This window comes from Hypomesus transpacificus, chromosome 2 (assembly GCF_021917145.1).
Source record: "Hypomesus transpacificus isolate Combined female chromosome 2, fHypTra1, whole genome shotgun sequence".
Taxonomy (NCBI): domain Eukaryota; kingdom Metazoa; phylum Chordata; class Actinopteri; order Osmeriformes; family Osmeridae; genus Hypomesus; species Hypomesus transpacificus.
Genome location: NC_061061.1, coordinates 16,727,609 through 16,744,873, shown reverse-complemented (window position 1 = coordinate 16,744,873; position 17,265 = coordinate 16,727,609). Strand labels below are relative to the sequence as shown.

The 17,265-nt window shown below is 45.9% G+C and overlaps 2 protein-coding genes across 6 annotated transcripts; one reads left to right on the top strand and one right to left on the bottom strand.

Moving 5' to 3' along the window:
• Positions 1–50: 50 nt before the first annotated feature.
• On the top strand, positions 51–13,171 carry LOC124474422 (serine/threonine-protein kinase 38). Of its 5 annotated transcripts, none has more exons than XM_047030571.1 (14): positions 51–129; positions 3,993–4,129; positions 5,329–5,380; positions 5,722–5,844; positions 5,974–6,057; positions 6,219–6,342; positions 6,481–6,635; positions 6,853–6,955; positions 7,278–7,339; positions 7,630–7,747; positions 7,864–7,987; positions 8,201–8,296; positions 8,624–8,718; positions 8,866–13,171. In XM_047030571.1, exons 2-14 carry the CDS (start codon positions 3,999–4,001, stop codon positions 9,000–9,002), a joined length of 1,404 nt encoding a protein of 467 aa, XP_046886527.1. In that variant the 5' UTR covers positions 51–129; positions 3,993–3,998; the 3' UTR covers positions 9,003–13,171. The 5 variants fall into 5 exon arrangements, with proteins under 5 accessions (XP_046886527.1, XP_046886517.1, XP_046886508.1 ...); XM_047030561.1 differs by having other exon boundaries at positions 8,863–13,171; XM_047030552.1 differs by having other exon boundaries at positions 6,853–6,964.
• LOC124474468 (BTB/POZ domain-containing protein KCTD20-like) lies at positions 12,664–17,040 on the bottom strand. Its single transcript, XM_047030627.1, has 8 exons — positions 16,810–17,040; positions 16,018–16,110; positions 15,594–15,732; positions 15,255–15,357; positions 14,789–14,909; positions 14,389–14,586; positions 13,996–14,106; positions 12,664–13,673 (listed from the first exon to the last, which is right to left on the bottom strand). The coding sequence occupies exons 3-8, from the start codon at positions 15,716–15,718 to the stop codon at positions 13,369–13,371; spliced, it is 963 nt and encodes a 320-aa protein (XP_046886583.1). The 5' UTR covers positions 15,719–15,732; positions 16,018–16,110; positions 16,810–17,040; the 3' UTR covers positions 12,664–13,368.
• Between the last annotated feature and the right edge of the window lie 225 nt (positions 17,041–17,265).

Here is a 17,265-nt window from a genome sequence, read left to right as displayed (position 1 = left end):
ACACTCAAAGTAAAATGTGTCAAGTCTACCTCTTGCGGCCACCATACGTCATTAACTGTCAGACAGTGAAAGGGATACACGGACGCAAGGGGTTGAGCTAAACGCAAGGAAGAGAGGTCGACTTCGGAGGTGAGAACAAAAGACTTATCGCTCAGAAATAACATAACTAGTTTTATAAAATCTCAAGGCGGTTGGATTCGCCAACTCATTCTTAAATGTTAAGTATTCCTGTCGCTTGATCAATTTGTTTCATAATGGTTTTACTCTGGATATCTTTAGCTAGGCTAACTTTTCAACGACCAGCCTTGGTTAGTCTAGCGTATAGAGGGAGCTAGATGGTTAGCTAGCCAGACACCAACGTCAACAACTGGGCAAGAATAGTCACTGGACTAGTGTAGATAACGTCCTATTGAACTTTCTTGTTTACACATGAAGTCGATATGTAGCTTGCTTGTACAACAAAATAAAAGAAACATTCTCAAACTTTTGAGTTTAACACGGTGAGCCACCCGGTAAATATGTATTGTAATTTAGCTGGCTGCATTTGCACACTCAATTCATACGGTTCCATTAAAATTCGGCATTCGTTCCAGCAAATAGACGGACTCTTCTTAGCTAACTTTAGCCACCAGGTCATTGCACGGGTGCTGGTGGTAGCTCTAGTACCTATGACTTTGTAGATCGTTTATCTTGTGGTAATGCTGGTTAGCTTGCCACCTTAAGAAAGTTGCAATGGCTGACTTTTAAGTTGCTTTCAGTGTCCCCACGTTGGGTCATTGAGCTAAAATAGTTTGAATCATGCGGCCGTGAGAGATAACCAGCTAGCTAACGACGTTAGCATGTGTTGACCAGGCAGTAGAAGCATTCGGCTAGCTCTGACGTTGATGTTGTTGAGCTCAGTAGCACTTAAGACCAGGCACGGTTACTTCAGGTAATTGGTTAGCTAGCTGTGTTTAGGTTTTAACTTGTGCTATCGAAATCAAGTTGGCTAGTAAGTTTGGTCGAGGAACCAGTGTGGCTGGTAGTGACTATTATCAACCACAGGCGATAGACGATACCACAGTAACGTCTTTTATTCTTGTTGCAACTGCAAATGTCACAACCAGCTTGATGTTGTTCTTTGCTTGCCAGCACTAACCCAAACCCTAAACAAGATCACTGATGTTGGCCAAACCTTAATTAAACGTGTTCAATACTATGGTTACACTTAAACCTAGTAGAATCTGTCATAATTACTATACGTTATTATTGAATATCACGTAATGATTAGGGATTTGAAAATTGGCAATTTTAAACGTGGACGGGTTTAACATTTTAGTAAAAATACACATTTCTATTTAATACTGTTTAAAACCTACTAAAGTTTGTGGAGACACAGGCGATATGGATAATTAATATGGGTCTTTAATTTATTGCCCTTACCAGCACTTGATGTGGAAATAAAAGTTGACTTTCCAACTATCCCCTAAACGGCTATGTATTTTATGGTCTTAATGTCTTTATGCAAGTTCTGTACATGCAGCATTTTTTTTTAACATTAATTTAATTTGAATGGGGCACCAGTCTGTCGTTTTAATGACCCCCTTAGTCAGTGGCCAACTGAACGTCCGGATAATTGAATTACACTGACCTTACTGAAGCAGAGACACACAAATCAAGAGCTTAGTCAATGAGCAGAGCTCTTATCCAAACATGCCAGTTGCCCGTGACCCCTCCCCTTCCTTCTCTCCCCCTCCTTCTCTCCCCCTCCTTCTCTCCCCCTCCTTCTCTCCCCCTCCTTCTCTCCCCCTCCTTCTCTCCTTCTCTCCTTCTCCTTCTCTTCCCCTCCTTCTCTCCTTCTCCTTCTCTCCCCCTCCTTCTCTCCTTCTCCTTCTCTTCTTCTCCTTCTCTCCCCCTCCTTCTCTCCTTCTCCTTCTCTCCTTCTCTCCTTCTCCTTCTCTCCTTCTCCTTCTCTTCTTCTCCTTCTCTCCCCCTCCTTCTCTCCTTCTCCTTCTCTCCTTCTCTCCTTCTCCTTCTCTCCTTCTCCTTCTCTCCCCCTCCTTCTCTCCCCCTCCTTCTCTCCTTCTCCTTCTCTCCCCCTCCTTCTCTCCCCCTCCTTCTCCTTCTCTCCCCCTCCTTCTCTCCCCCTCCTTCTCTCCCCCTCCTTCTCTCCCCTCCTTCTCTCCCCCTCCTTCTCTCCTTCTCCTTCTCTCCCCCTCCTTCCTCTCCTTCTCCTTCTCTCCCCCTCCTTCTCTCCCCCTCCTTCTCTCCTTCTCCTTCTCTCCTTCTCCTTCTCTCCCCCTCCTTCTCTCCCCCTCCTTCTCTCCCCCTCCTTCTCTCCTTCTCCTTCTCCTTCTCTCCCCCTCCTTCTCTCCCCCTCCTTCTCTCCCCCTCCTTCTCTCCTTCTCCTTCTCTCCTTCTCCTTCTCTCCCCCTCCTTCTCTCCCCCTCCTCTCCTTCTCCTTCTCTCCCCCTCCTTCTCTCCCCCTCCTTCTCTCCCCCTCCTTCTCTCCTTCTCCTTCTCTCCTTCTCCTTCTCTCCCCCTCCTCCTCTCCTTCTCCTTCTCTCCCCCTCCTTCTCTCCCCCTCCTTCTCCTTCTCTCCTTCTCCTTCTCCTTCTCCTTCTCTCCTTCTCCTTCTCTCCCCCTCCTTCTCTCCCCCTCCTTCTCTCCCCCTCCTTCTCTCCTTCTCCTTCTCTCCTTCTCCTTCTCTCCCCCTCCTTCCTCTCCTTCTCCTTCTCTCCCCCTCCTTCTCTCCCCCTCCTTCTCCTCTCCTTCTCCTCTCTCCTTCTCTCCCCCTCCTCTCTCTCTCCCCCTCCCTTCTCCTTCTCTCCTTCTCCTTCTCTCCCCCTCCTTCTCTCCTTCTCCTTCTCTCCCCCTCCTTCTCTCTCCTTCTCCTTCTCTCCTTCTCCTTCTCTCCCCCTCCTTCTCTCCTTCTCCTTCTCTCCCCCTCCTTCTCTCCTTCTCCTTCTCTCCTTCTCCTTCTCTCCCCCTCCTTCTCTCCCCCTCCTTCTCTCCCCCTCCTTCTCTCCTTCTCCTTCTCTCCCCCTCCTTCTCTCCCCCTCCTCTCCTTCTCCTTCTCTCCCCCTCCCCTCCTTCTCTCCCCCTTCTTCTCTCCCCCTCCTTCTCTCCCCCTCCTTCTCTCCTTCTCCTTCTCTCCTTCTCCTTCTCTCCCCTCCTCCTCCTTCTCTCCCCCTCCTTCTCTCCTTCTCCTTCTCTCCCCCTCCTTCTCTCCTTCTCCTTCTCTCCTTCTCTCCTTCTCCTTCTCTCCCCCTCCTTCTCTCCCCCTCCTTCTCTCCTTCTCCTTCTCTCCCCCTCCTTCTCTCCCCCTCCTTCTCTCCTTCTCCTTCTCTCCCCCTCCTTCTCTCCCCCTCCTTCTCCTTCTCTCCCCCTCCTTCTCTCCCCCTCCTTCTCCTTCTCTCCCCCTCCTTCTCCTTCTCTCCCCCTCCTTCTCTCCCCCTCCTTCTCTCCCCCTCCTTCTCTCCTTCTCCTTCTCTCCCCCTCCTTCTCTCCCCCTCCTTCTCTCCCCCTCCTTCTCTCCCCCTCCTTCTCTCCCCCTCCTTCTCTCCTTCTGTCCTCCTCTACACCTCCCCAACCTCCTTCTCTCCTCGTCCTTCTCTCCTCTTTCTTTCCTCCTCCTCTTCTCCTTCTCTCCTTCTCTCCTCCTCTACACCTCCTCCCCTCCTCCTTTTGCCACCTCAAGGGTACAACGCCCCTGTTGCTCAGTCAGACAGAACGGACTCAGCCCTTGTGGACATAGACATACTGTACTGGGTTCTGAAAGAGACCGATTGTGTTTAACCCAGGGGAGTATTTTCTTTTTTTTATAGCAGTCTCTGCCTGTAGTGGAAGGTGAAAGCCAAGTACGTCTGAATATGTCAGGAAGGATATAAGATGTAGACAGCCAAATGAAACGGTTGCTTAGGCTTTTTGTTGTTGTTGTGATAGTTAATGTTTTATGGACGATTTGTGAAATCAACTCTGCCCTCAATCCACTACCCCCCACCCCCCTCCAGGTAACCATGGCGATGACGGGCCAGACTTCCTGCTCCTCGATGAGTAACCACACTAAGGAGAGAGTGACCATGGCTAAGGTGACCCTGGAGAACTTCTACAGCAACCTCATTGCCCAGCATGAGGAGAGAGAGATGAGGTGAGGCTCTCCTTCCAACAGTCTGCCCACTTCCACACTGTCCCTCCCCAAACAATGCACGAAAGGAGAACGCGACTATGTAAAGATTCAATGACATCTGCACACTTGCATTAGGCACGTTTTTTAAGATTGTTGTCAGCTCAGCGGCCCTACGGGGGCAGGTCACTTCCTTGAACAGGCGCTGTGTTGTTAAGTGGAGTTGGTTCTCACAACTCTGTGTGTGATGCAAATGATCTCTCCTGGGTGTTGCTGCTTTCAGTCAGCACATGCACTTCTCACTGTGGTGAACTCCACCCAGTCTCAGCCTACTGCTTCACAGAACAGCCCAGGACCTCAGACAGTTTCTCATGCACAAAGGACCCCAATTAGCCTGTTGTTTCACTATCAATACTGATTATTCAAATGCACAAAACATAGTGTGTGTATTTGAATAATCAGTCTTGAAAGAAATACAAGTTTCATCACATTTATCCTACAGGCTTGCTTTGCTTGGTCATGGTGCTTCTATGTCTGTAGGTTCAGAGCCTGAAAAACCATTGGCATCTTTTTCACATGTGTGGGTATGTCACTTTTGAAATCGCCCTCAACAACGACAGACTATTGAATAGAAGTTGCCGTTATAAATTCTTTGTGATATTACAACAGATGGAAGTGACATTATGCAACACAGTTTTCAATTGGTTTGTTCTTTGCTCACTGACTCCAAGAGGAAGTTGATAAATGGTGAATATGACAGATGAAGTGTCCGTAGTCCAAACCCAGCTACCACTTAGCTGACTAATAACATAACCTGCTTATCTTGGTAGCCTCAGCTGTACATAGAGAAGGAAATGGCATTGTTGTATGGATGTCTCAGTCTAATATGGACGACAGGCCTGATACACACACAGAGTTGACCGTTCAGTCCACTAATTGTGTAATTTGAAAACTCAACAGTACTGAACACACGATTCATCAGAAGCTTTTAAAGCATGATTAGCCTTAAAGATTGAAAGGTTGTGCTCATTATCTTTAACAGTTAACAGCTTTAACTGTTCGATCTCGTTCCTTAAGGGGAGTTCGGTCCCCTGAGCTTTTGCTCACAGTAGGGTGAGCTAGGAGGAACTGAGATCTGCCAATTTTAGCCTGGGGTTAGTAAAAGGACATTTGAATAGAACAATTTATATATATATATATATATACTTTTTTCTTTTTTCCAGGCAGCAAAAGTTAGAGAAAGTGATGGATCAGGAGGGCTTGGCTGATGAAGAAGTGAGTCCAGAGATGTTTACTACACACACATACCTCACTCACTCACACATTCCTCACACACTCACTCACACATACCTCACTCACTCACACATTCCTCACTCACTCACACATTATTCACTCACTCACACATTCCTCACTCACTCACTCACTCACTCACTCACTCACTCACACATTCCTCACTCACTCACACATTCCTCACTCACTCACTCACTCACTCACATCTCTCTCTGATTGGAAGGCTTCCTGTTTTCTCGATAGGGTTTGATATTTGTTTCCAGGCTCCTAATGCCACGCGCTCACGTCAGCACCGACTCTAATCACGGTTGTTTACGCCCGTACAGAAACGTATCCGGCGTTCCCAACACGCCAGGAAGGAGACAGAGTTTCTTCGCCTCAAACGTACCCGTCTGGGCCTGGAGGACTTCGAGTCTCTCAAGGTGATTGGACGAGGGGCTTTCGGAGAGGTGAGCGAGAACACGTCTACACTAGCCAGTCGGGAGGGGAGTGGCTTATCCGCTGCTCAGATCCCCAGCTCGGTATTTAGTCGTTAGTGTCCCCGTTGAGCTTCTGTGTGAATCTGTTTTTGAATCCAGGTGCGTTTGGTGCAGAAGAAAGACACAGGTCATGTCTATGCCATGAAGATCCTCCGCAAGGCTGACATGCTGGAGAAGGAACAGGTAGGGAGGGTTGTCAGGTTGGGAACTGTGAAGAGAGGTGGAATGAACACTTAACTTTTCAGGACTGTATCGATAATGTCCATCCAACGTTTTTATATTACTTAAGAGTTTCAACTCCCATCTTGTCATGTGCATGCATTGACAGTGTGTGTGTGTTGCAGGTGGGCCACATCCGTGCTGAGAGGGACATACTGGTGGAGGCCGACAGCTTGTGGGTGGTGAAGATGTTCTACAGCTTCCAGGACAAGATGAACCTCTACCTCATTATGGAGTTCCTGCCTGGTGGTAAGCCGAGCAGCACTTCTGTTTTCGCAACGCTACTAAACATTCGGCGTCGTTGAACAAACCTCAGTGTCCAGAGCCCGGGCTGGTGTTTGGTTGGTTGTGGATCAGACTCTTGGTGTCTTGTGCTGCCCTCTACAGGTGACATGATGACCCTGCTGATGAAAAAGGATACTCTGACTGAGGAGGCCACTCAGTTCTACATCGCAGAAACGGTGCTGGCTATCGACTCTATACACCAGCTGGGCTTCATTCACAGAGACATCAAACCAGACAACCTGCTGTTGGACTCGAGGGTAAAGATGTCACTTTAGGCTCACCCTCAATGATGTGTTGAAAACATTCAGAACATAACACACACACAGCTAGACGCGCACACACCTAGACGCACAGACATGTAGACACACACCTAGACACACAGACACACACTTAGATGCACACAGACACACACACACTTCTGGGAACTACCACTGGACCAGAATGACTCACTGTGCCTTGTTCTGGATGTTCTAGGGCCACGTCAAGCTGTCTGACTTTGGGCTGTGTACTGGGCTGAAGAGGGCTCACCGCACTGAGTTCTACAAGAATCTCAACCATAGCCTGCCCAGTGACTTCAGTAAGCAAAGTCAGGCAACCCATTTCAATCAATTCTCTCTTTTAAATTTGCGATAAAAAAAAAAAATCTCTAAATCTGTAATTGTCTTCTAAACTTTCAATTATATTATATTGTAGAAATGTAATTCTAAGATGTGTATTTGATAGTATATAAATCATTGATATTATGGAACTCGCTGTATGATGAGCAGCTATTTGTACATGGGTCAAGATCATGACCCAAGGCTAATTTTAATCAGCACAGTGCTTAATGAAGCCTATCGAACGATATGAAAGTGATTGAACCTGGTGGTTCTCACGCATGATCCCTCTTTTGTTGACAGCATTCCAGAACATGAACTCAAAGAGGAAAGCAGAGACATGGAAGAGGAACAGACGACAACTGGTGAGTCTAGTATAGTTCAGTCCTGTAGGAGCAGTCACGTTCCTGTAGTAATGTAAGGGAGTCAGATGGCTTAGCGGTTAGGGAATCGGGCTATTACTCAGAAGGGAGTAGCTCTCAAGACGGAACTATAAAGAAAGTGATCTAACTAACTGGGTGATGGGAATAGAAAAAATAGCAACAGGATAATCAAGAGAATACCTTCATACTGAAGTGGTAATTCAGTAACTTCTTCCTCCCGGTCTCTCCCTCCCTCCCTGTCTCTCCCTCCCTGTCTCTCTCTCCCTCCCTAGGCCTTTTCTACTGTTGGCACGCCTGACTACATTGCCCCGGAAGTCTTCATGCAGAATGGCTACAACAAGCAGTGTGATTGGTGGAGCCTGGGCGTCATCATGTATGAGATGCTGATTGGTCAGTACCATTTCTCTCATTGAGGGAGCATTTCACTGTTGCCGTGTGAAAAGTACGAGCCCTCTTTTTCTTCTATAACTGTTCCTGTTCTCACGACATGTTGTGTTGTGTTCCAGGTTACCCCCCGTTCTGCTCAGAGACCCCTCAGGAGACCTACAGGAAGGTCATGAACTGGCGGGAAACCCTGACCTTTCCTCCAGAAGTGCCTATATCTGAGAGGGCCAAGGACCTCATCCTCAGGTAAGGACCTCCACCTGGATCACTGTTGGTCCAGGTAGCACGTCTCAGTTCCTCTGGGGTACACATACACACAGCCACCCCACACTACTATGATTGACAACTTGAGTTTTTAGCAGTAACCCCACACACTGAAGCCAAAATGACCTTTTACAGTGCATACACATTTCCTGTGCCACGATTAGAGGGTTGTAACCAAGTCTGATGCACCTGCAGGTTCTGCTGTGAGGAGGAGAACCGGATCGGAGCTACAGGGATGGAGGAGATCAAGGCCAATGCCTTCTTTGAGGGAGTCGACTATGACCACATCAGGTACTACAGCCTTCAGCTACGACCCCAATCTAGAGCCGGTCGCTGTGCCATGTAAAGGAACTCCACTAATTTTGCAGGACAGTTACATTGTAGTTAAGCATGGTTAATGTATTTGTAAAAGTGTGGTATTCTTAAATGTTGAAGTATCAACTGATTAACTTGTCGAGTTGAAATATTCTGAGGAAATTAAATGCCTGTCTACTATTATTTCCCTCTATCCCTGTGATGTTATACCCTGGTTATTTTTAAGAGAGACATTCCTTAGTTAGCTTCTTCGTTACAGAGTGCTGGATCTTCTTTCTAACCCAGTCTCTCCTGTCCCTACAGAGAGAGGCCAGCTGCCATTCCCATAGAGATCAAAAGCATCGATGACACGTCCAACTTCGACGAGTTCCCCGATTCAGACATCATCCAGCCCACAGGTAGCTGTCTCACTCTCACCACCTCCAAACACACAGGCCACAAATTCCCCCTGTTGGTTTTTATGATGCGTCGCCTACCATGGCTTTCATGGAGGATCATTTTAAAGGAAGTTGTCCATCCTTCCCCCCCCCCTCCCCCCACAGCAGCCCCGGTGGTGTCTAACCAGACGGAAGCGGACCTGAAGAACAAGGACTGGGTTTTCATCAACTACACTTACAAGCGTTTTGAGGGCCTGACCGCCCGTGGAGCCATCCCCTCCTATATGAAGTCAGGGAAGAGATGAAGCCTGCAGCCGCCGGCCCTCTGGAACTCCTCGCTCGCTCTCTTCATCTGCCTCCCTCAAGCTGGCGTCAGGGGGACTCCACCGTTAGAGGACAACCCCTTCGTCCCCTCCTCAGACGCTAGGACAAACTAGACTCCAGAATGGAGGCCCCCCAAACTCGGTTTGAACCCAGAGTGATGGAGATCTGGATGCCCTTTTTCCCCACCCCCACTTTGCCCTTTTTTTGGAAGGGTGGTTTGGTCCAAGGACTCTGGATTCAATGAGCAGAGACGATTCCATTCACATTAGCGGGGAGGGTTTGGTCTTTGTCCGTGATGCAAATGGATAACAGGCCTGACCTCTTTTTTTTTATTTTTTTTTTTTTTTTATTACATTAGTTGTCCATGTTCCAAGACCAGAACGCATTTATACCATGGAATTTTTACATGTGCGTTCCACCAAAGAGCAGTCTTGGAGGTGTTGCTAATACTTTAGCCTTTGTTTATCTTTACTAGCATCGGTTTCAACTCATCTACGACTGATTCTATGCTTCAGCATGGACTGACTCGGCCCCTTGTCACACCAGCAGACCTCTCTTTGACCCCGAGTACCAGCATCCTTCACTTCTCTCTAATTAACCAACACAACGTCTTACATTTGGCTGTGCCACCAGCAGTGGGCTCGCATGTCTGTAAAGGGCTGTTTGTCTGTACATTTTCAATTTTTTTTTTTTTTTTTTTTTTTTTTTTTTAACAGTTCAATTTGAAGTGAATTCATGCTTTTCAGGGACTGTGTAAAATGTTTTTAAACAGTTTTGCTTTGAGAGCTCTTTTCAAGTGCTTCTATGAGTTTGGAAACAACATTTTGACTGTTTAAAAATCTAGCTCCTAACCAAAGACTCAGAACAGATGTAGGCTTAATATTGTCAAAATTAAGTCCTTATTTTTGAGTCTATGTAGGTTAGTTGTCTAATCTTTCTACCATTTAGATTTCTGAGCTGTTTCTACATGGAAATATGCAAAAGTTAATAGCAATATAATCCACATAGTTGCACACTTTGATTCCTTAAAAAAAAACTTGATTGTACGAATCTCAGTAACCCAGACATTTAGATGCACCTCTTAGTGTCTTTTAGACAATCATCTGCTTGGTTCAGTGTAGCGCCTTCATTCTGTTGAATCGGATTTAGAAAGTTGCATATCAAATTGCTTTTCTAAATGTGGCTGAAAGTATGCAGTTTGTGGAGATGCAAGTCTTTAGGTAGAAAACATAAAGGGATCCAGAAAGAAGCTGTATGATGCCTTTCATCAATGTTTTGTTCAATGGAGTCAACTAGATAGAGGGTAGTCATTAAGATATTACCTATACCCAGATATAAAAAATACTTAAGAATTGCCCCTGAACGGTCTAGGTATGACATGTGATGTAGTAGTAGTCAGGATAGCTGAAGGAGAGCAGGAAATTACACCATTCCTCTTTTTCCCACTTCCTGACATTTTTATTCCCTCTCGCCTTGGCGGGAGAATAACCTCGACTTGACATTTGTATGAAACGTGCGTCTCAACCAAGATGCGTGCACGTCAAGTCTACTGGATTCCGTGTGTCCCCCACCTCCCAAGAGCACACAGCTGTGATGACAACGTCAGCAGATCCAGGCCTGTCTAATTGTCTGTAGAAAACAAAAAACCCACATGATCCCAAATGCTGTTGTTTAGAATTGAATGTAATCCATGGTTGTTGAAGAGTGACATTGATGCCACCCAAACTCCAGAATGCTGTCATATGAATGATAATGAGCCTGGACCACTGAAGTGGTGCTAAGGCTTCTGTCTCACAGGGTAAGATGTTGTCCTGTCCAAGTCTTTTCTGAATTATATGTCCAGTGTTTCCAGCTGGTGTGTCAGGATTGTGTGATGCCGGGCATTTTAGACTGAACGAGTAACGAGAAATGTTTCGGGGCTGGTCTCACTTTTTTCTTTTTATCGACGCTTGATGTTGGGACGAACCTGCCGCGTGCTTTTCTGAAAGCGTTTGTGAGCGAGTGAGGTGGCGAAGTGCAAATGATGTGGAATAAATCTTTTTTGTGTGTTTTTTTGTGTATTTATGCTGCTTGTGTGTGCATGTGAATTTGAGGGATATGTGATTGAGTTCTGTGTTGTAAGATCATGCGTTTTAGTTTGATAATGTTAGAATTTACACTGATTGGGTGGGTGGGGGCGCTGTGTTAGGCTACTTCTGTTGAAGACATGTAACACTGTTTGTGTGCCCCTACTGTTTAAAAACGTGGAAACACTGTTAAAAACTTTTAGGGTTGTCAAATTGTAAACAGAGAGGTGGGGGTGGGGGTCATTGTAATTAATCCACTGTTCTTGGTGTGTGTGTGTGGGGGGGGGGGTTCTATCATATAGTTTCTGCTATTGGACAATGAATAACTCTGCACTTAATCCCTGTATTGTTTCCAGTGTAGACTGTTTGAATGAATGGACCCCTCTGAAGTTGTCTAGTATTCTAAAGTTATTTTTAGGATCCCCGTACTGAACACTGCTCAACAAGGCTGTTTGCTGATTGGTCTTTGTTTTAGGTGGGTGGGGGATTCCACAGTCCTTTCTGTGTTTATGGAGTGGGCTAACCGGCTACTTTTAATGGGTGTTTATTCACCCATGGGTCATTATTTACCTCCACCAAAAGCATTTGTCGAATAGGTTTATATTACTGCAGCCCACTCAGTCTTAGCAATGCTTCTCAAGTGGTCCATGGATACGCAACATTCGTGAGTTTTATTGTAAAGGGGTGTGGCGTTGCATGAAAAGCCAGTTTCTAAAGCATTTAAAGGAAACTGACTGGCCACACCTACACACCCATCTAATTAAACAAGGACAAGAAGTTAGCAGGACAAACCTGTTCTTCAAGACCCATCCTGGAAGTTGTCGGACTTTGTCAAAGGTCTAGACATTATTTGTACCACAGACTATAGAACTGGCAACACTGCATGGTTGAGATGTCACAAGTAGAATGTTTACTTGATTAGCACCCATGCAATTGTGGTAGCCTTTTTTCTGCCTTAACAATGTAAGTTCCTGGATTCGGTTTTTCTCTGGTAAATATAAAGAGCACATTTGTACAGCCTGTTAATGGCAACCAGCTTGTGTCACTGGTGGTAGCAATAGCCTGCACTATAATGAAGGTAGACTTTAACAGCATTAAATAAAACACCAGTTTGTTTGAACCTGTGTTTTGTTGTGAGTTTGGAATTCAAACATGCCCGTTTGACCTGAGGGTCAGGTATTTTTTTGGGGGGGATCAGTTTACTGAATGAGGACCATAATGGATGAGAATGGTTGAAGCTTTGTGGGTAGAGTAATTCACTGCAGATCTAAAGGTCATGGGTTTAAATCCACCTCAGGTGTCTGCTAAATGTTATTGCATTACTCACTGGCTTTAAAGGGACAGTCGAATCACTATCTGGCCTAGCTAACTGGCTGTAGCACATGCACACAAACATCCTGTACTTGCAGCTATCCATCTAAACTATACCTGCTGGAAATATCGTGAACTGAGCACTGTATGAAGTTGAAATTTGCCAGGGTCTCACAAGAAAGATTCAAACAGGTTTGCTGAAATTATTAAACATAGCAACTTAGCTAAGGTTCAGTGATGTGACATCTCAATAAAAAGTTTAATGTTTTCTTTTTTCTTTATTACTTCAAGGCACACATTCATCTACAGTAACAACAGGCTCAGATGTAGTTTCGTGATCGTGTTGAAAAAAAACTACAAACATGGTCCCTCCTCTCCTAGTATATATGGTTGTCATGTTGCCATGGGAACATGTAACTTCCAGTGGAATGTACTATAAAGTGTGAACTGGTTTCACTCATAGGCCTACAGAACACTCATGCCTACAACAGTAACAAAAACAGCAGGCACAGGATATAACATGACACACATACTATCAGGTCAGAGACTAACACAACATAATGTCATAAACGTGTTTGCATATACTGCACATAGACAGTATAAAAGCACTCCAAAATATACATCACTGACATCCAAAGCTAAGATTGATTGCAATAACAGTTTCATTCCAAACTATGACAAATTTGCTAGATAGACTCCATAGCCCTCGTTAAGGGTGGACAGTCTTGCGAGGAACACAGTAGCAAGACATCCAACATGCCCAACAGTACAAGCCCTTAAAATGTGCAACCCATCCAAGAACAAACCAAATGTTCCTCTTAGCAAAAATACTTTCACAGCAGGGGGACGGTTGACAAATGTCGCTGAATAGTCCAAGAGCCTCACAATGCCGATGAGAATGGATGGGGAATAGCAGCACGTTCGATCAGGGTTCCCAGGAAATGAGGCAGGAGGGTGTGGTCCACGCTTCTCAACTGTCATTGGCTGTGGTCTGGGTAGGGTGGAGAAGCAGCCGGGAAGGGGCGGGCCCATTGAGCCTGTCGAGCTCGTCTACCTGTGGTGTTGGCATGGCGCCAGCCCAGCTAGCCCCCACTTCCCCGGGCGCCGCCAGGTTGGGCACGCTCTTGCTGCGGACGCACTGGAAGTCAACATGGCGGCTCTTGCCCTCCTCTTTCTCCCAGGACAGCTGGATGAAGGGCCGCTGTACGTAGTTGTAGATGACCTCTGACCTTCCGCCTGGGCGCCGTTTCACCTTTTCTTTACACGTTGGATATCCTGGGATACAAAGAACAAGGGGGGGGGGGGGGGGGGGGGGGGGGGGATCAGGTGGTTAGGGAGTTGGACTATTAATCAGACGGATGCCGGTTCGATTTCGGGCCGTGCCAAATGATGTGTCCCTGGGCAAGGCACTTCACCCTACTTGCCTCTGGGAAAATGTCCCTGTACTTACTGTAAGTCGCTCTAGGCTCTAGATAAGAGCGTCTGCTAAATAACTAGATCTAAATGTAATACAAAATAATTGGATTTGAGTATTTAAAAAAACTTCAGGAGAAGAGTAATGAATAAGGCAATATAAATGAGTATAAACATAACTCACCCTCTATGCCTATACGGATGTTCTTCAGACCCCTCTCCTTCAGCAAGGCTTTGGCCACGTCCCTGTTCTCTATGTACTTAAAGAAGCGGTAGAGCTTAGAGCTGTATAGAACTGGGGAGGAGAATGGAGACACTTATTAGCGTTAGCATACTAGGACACCAGATACTGACACTTAGCATACTAGGACACCAGATGGGCCATTAGCATTAGCATACTAAGACACCAGACAGTGAGCATTAGCATCTGTCCTCAGATGGAAGTGGTGGCTGGTTAACGTGTGTTATATGGATACACGGACACTCTTCATGTAGCTTAATTAGTACCGTTTCTCTGGAGGCATGGTCACATTAAGCCACACCCCTCCACGTGTACCCATGGAAACGTGGCACTCACTCTGGGAATACTCCTCCCCCATTGGTGGAGGGTGCTCCTCGTCCCAGTCCACGATGTCATCGTCGGCGAGCACCACAATGTGACATTCCCTCTCCCCTCCCTGGGCGCACGCCACCATGGCAGGGACCACCAGGTCCTCCAGGAAGTCCTCAAACTGCTTCCGTGCCCCGTCATTGGACAGCTCGTGCAGCAGGGCGCCTGGGAAACAGGAAGTGGATGTTGGAAGGCAGAGAGGATTTTTGAACACCAGACGTTACCAGTACCCGTCTGTTCACCAGGCCAAATTGTAGTTTACCAAACCCAAACAAAGGAAGTGGATGCGTCAATAGTAAACACCAATAAAAAGTTGTTGAAGGAGGTACTGTAGTTGCGTTTAAGTAGAGAGAGCGGGCGTACTCACTTAGGTCGCGACACTTGACGGTGCTGGCGTTGAAGTTGATACAGAGGTAGTCACATGCTTCTCTGAGCTCAGCCACCAAGACCCCATCAGGACACCTCATCACACCCGTCTGATAGAAGGTCTGACAGGAACAACAAAAAGTGAACATGGTTGAACATGGTCACGGTGTGTTTTAGACTGAGATAACAAGACTGTTCGGAAGGAGAGAATTTTATTTTGATTGGCTGTTGTTAAAATGCGGTTCTGGGGGGTGTGTGTGTACATTTACATTTAGTCATTTAGCAGACGCTCTTATCCAGAGCGACTTACAGTAAGTACAGGGACATTCCCCCCGAGGCAAGTAGGGTGAAGTGCCTTGCCCAAGGACACAACGTAATTTGGCATGGCGGGGAATCGATCCGGCAACTTTCTGATTTCTAGCCCGACTCCCTCACCACTCAGCCATCTGACTCCCACATGTACTCACCAGTATGACCTGAAAGACACTGGCGCTGATGCCTTCTGTGAGCTCATATTCTCCTTTCCCGTTGGGTCTGGTGAAGTTGTGCTGACGTGCTGGACCAAACATTCTGCATTGACAACATCAACCGTTAACCTATCGAAGCTCCTTGAATGTGCTTCTGCCATTTCTCATGTGAACCAGTTCCACCAAAACTCAATGAAACAGTTGTATGGCACATCCACGGGCATGGGTATAGCTTAATGGTGGAGCATTTTGCAAATCAAGAACTCGTAGGTTCAAATGCCCCTCTGTACAGCGCTTTCGATGAAAGCGTATTGCTAGCTGAACACACTGCTACTGTACCTTCCAAGCATTGTGTCGGGGTGTGCTGTGAAGGCGGAGGGGTCAACCACAAAATGGCTGCCATCCACCACTAGTGTGACTCTCTCATGTTGGGCCCCAGGCCCTTGGTCTTTTGGTCCGCTCATGTCTACTTCTCAACCTGAAGGACAGTTACGGTGCACTTGTGTCACCATCTTTCACATACTCCACACATTACCAAACTCAATGTAGGTCAGTCAAGTGTTATGTAGAGGACATTGTAAATAATGCTCTTGTGTACCAGCTTTTATGCTATTCGGTTTCAGTCCAAACCATATTAGACTCATGGTCTGGATAATACACAGGCGAAATGACAACAAAACTGCACAGCTACTGAATCATGTAAAGATCATGTGAATCAGGTATTTTAACAGCTGATCTGCGTCCAGATGATAGGGTTCCTCACCGGATGTAGTCTCTACTCCAGACGACTGTCACCTTTGTAAACAGTATGGATCTGGCCACTTTGAGATCACTTGTGCACTGGTTTTTCAGAGATCTGTTGGAAAGCAGAGGATTTTTTACCCCAGACATTACGTGTCAATTCGCCAGCCAAATTGTAGATTACCAATTCCGAATAACTCTGTTATAGTTGTAATATTATAGGACCTGTGGGGAAAAAGTCAATTATTATGTTCTCGAATTTAATGACTAACCATGTTTTAGTTAATGTCTACCCTAGCCACGTTATGCTAAATACTTCAAAACAGACACATTCACATACGCATGTTCAATATAGCCAAATGGTTAGTATCAGGCTAATTAATGGTTGCAATCGGCCGAACGGGATTGTGTTGTTTCGGTAATGCTAATCAGTTTGTCCACATTTACTCTGTTTAATTAAGAAGTCAATCTAACAAAAGAACAGCGCTAACAAGAACACCCAAGTTTGTTAACAAGGACGATTCATTGTTAGTTTTACCACCAGGTGTCGACAAGCAGGTAGCGTCAATAAATAGCTATAGGCTACGTACACCGAATGTTAAGCTATGTATTACGTTCGAGAATGCCCGGTGCGTTGAAAAACCATGTACAAAAAATGTAATAGGGCCTTGATTTGAAGATTGTCTGTGACAGATTAAACGCAAAGCAATTTGGGTCAGTAGTTCTACACAATAATATATGTACAGCAAATATGCTTTGTCATTTGAACTAGGACAAGTTGCTACATGTTGCATGAAGAAATGCCAAAACTTACGTCTGTTTCATGTCATCTGTTCAGCTATTACAGGGCGCATGGTACCGTTGGGTCTGCAGGCTATATTTTGTGTGCCACCTGGCTTCAGACGATTAAGACATATGTTAACCGTTCGTAGAAATGATCTTGATAGCCTACACACTATCTCTGGCGTATTGTAGCCTACGCTTGTCGAGGATAGCCTACAAGTCGTTGACGGCTGAATCACATTCCCACCGCATCTGTCATAGGGGAGGGCTCCAACCGTAGTTTATGGTGCAACTGCGCAAGCATCCCAATTCTGGGATGCTTGCTATTCAGTTGGGAATAGGTTTCTTTTTAAATCGGAAGATTCCCACCAAAATACATCTCACTGTGTTTATCTGGGCATATTTTCATGTCCATGTTGAAGGCAATATAAAGTAAGATAGCCTACACTGAAGTGCAACGACAAAAAAGTCGAAACCTTTTTTATTT

What these genes read in the sequence shown, in the direction of transcription:
- LOC124474468 (XM_047030627.1), bottom strand. Translation starts at nt 15,718, where the DNA reads ATGAGCGGACCAAAAGACCAAGGGCCTGGGGCCCAACATGAGAGAGTC. An exon ending in CCCGACACAATGCTTGGAAG is followed by an intron (nt 15,358 to 15,593) that starts GTACAGTAGCAG and finishes TTGTCAATGCAG; the next exon opens with AATGTTTGGTCCAGCACGTC. An exon ending in GGGGGAGGAGTATTCCCAGA is followed by an intron (nt 14,107 to 14,388) that starts GTGAGTGCCACG and finishes TCTCCTCCCCAG; the next exon opens with TTCTATACAGCTCTAAGCTC.
- LOC124474422 (XM_047030535.1), top strand. Translation starts at nt 3,999, where the DNA reads ATGGCGATGACGGGCCAGACTTCCTGCTCCTCGATGAGTAACCACACT. An exon ending in AGGGCTTGGCTGATGAAGAA is followed by an intron (nt 5,381 to 5,721) that starts GTGAGTCCAGAG and finishes ACGCCCGTACAG; the next exon opens with AAACGTATCCGGCGTTCCCA. An exon ending in ACCTGCTGTTGGACTCGAGG is followed by an intron (nt 6,636 to 6,852) that starts GTAAAGATGTCA and finishes TGGATGTTCTAG; the next exon opens with GGCCACGTCAAGCTGTCTGA.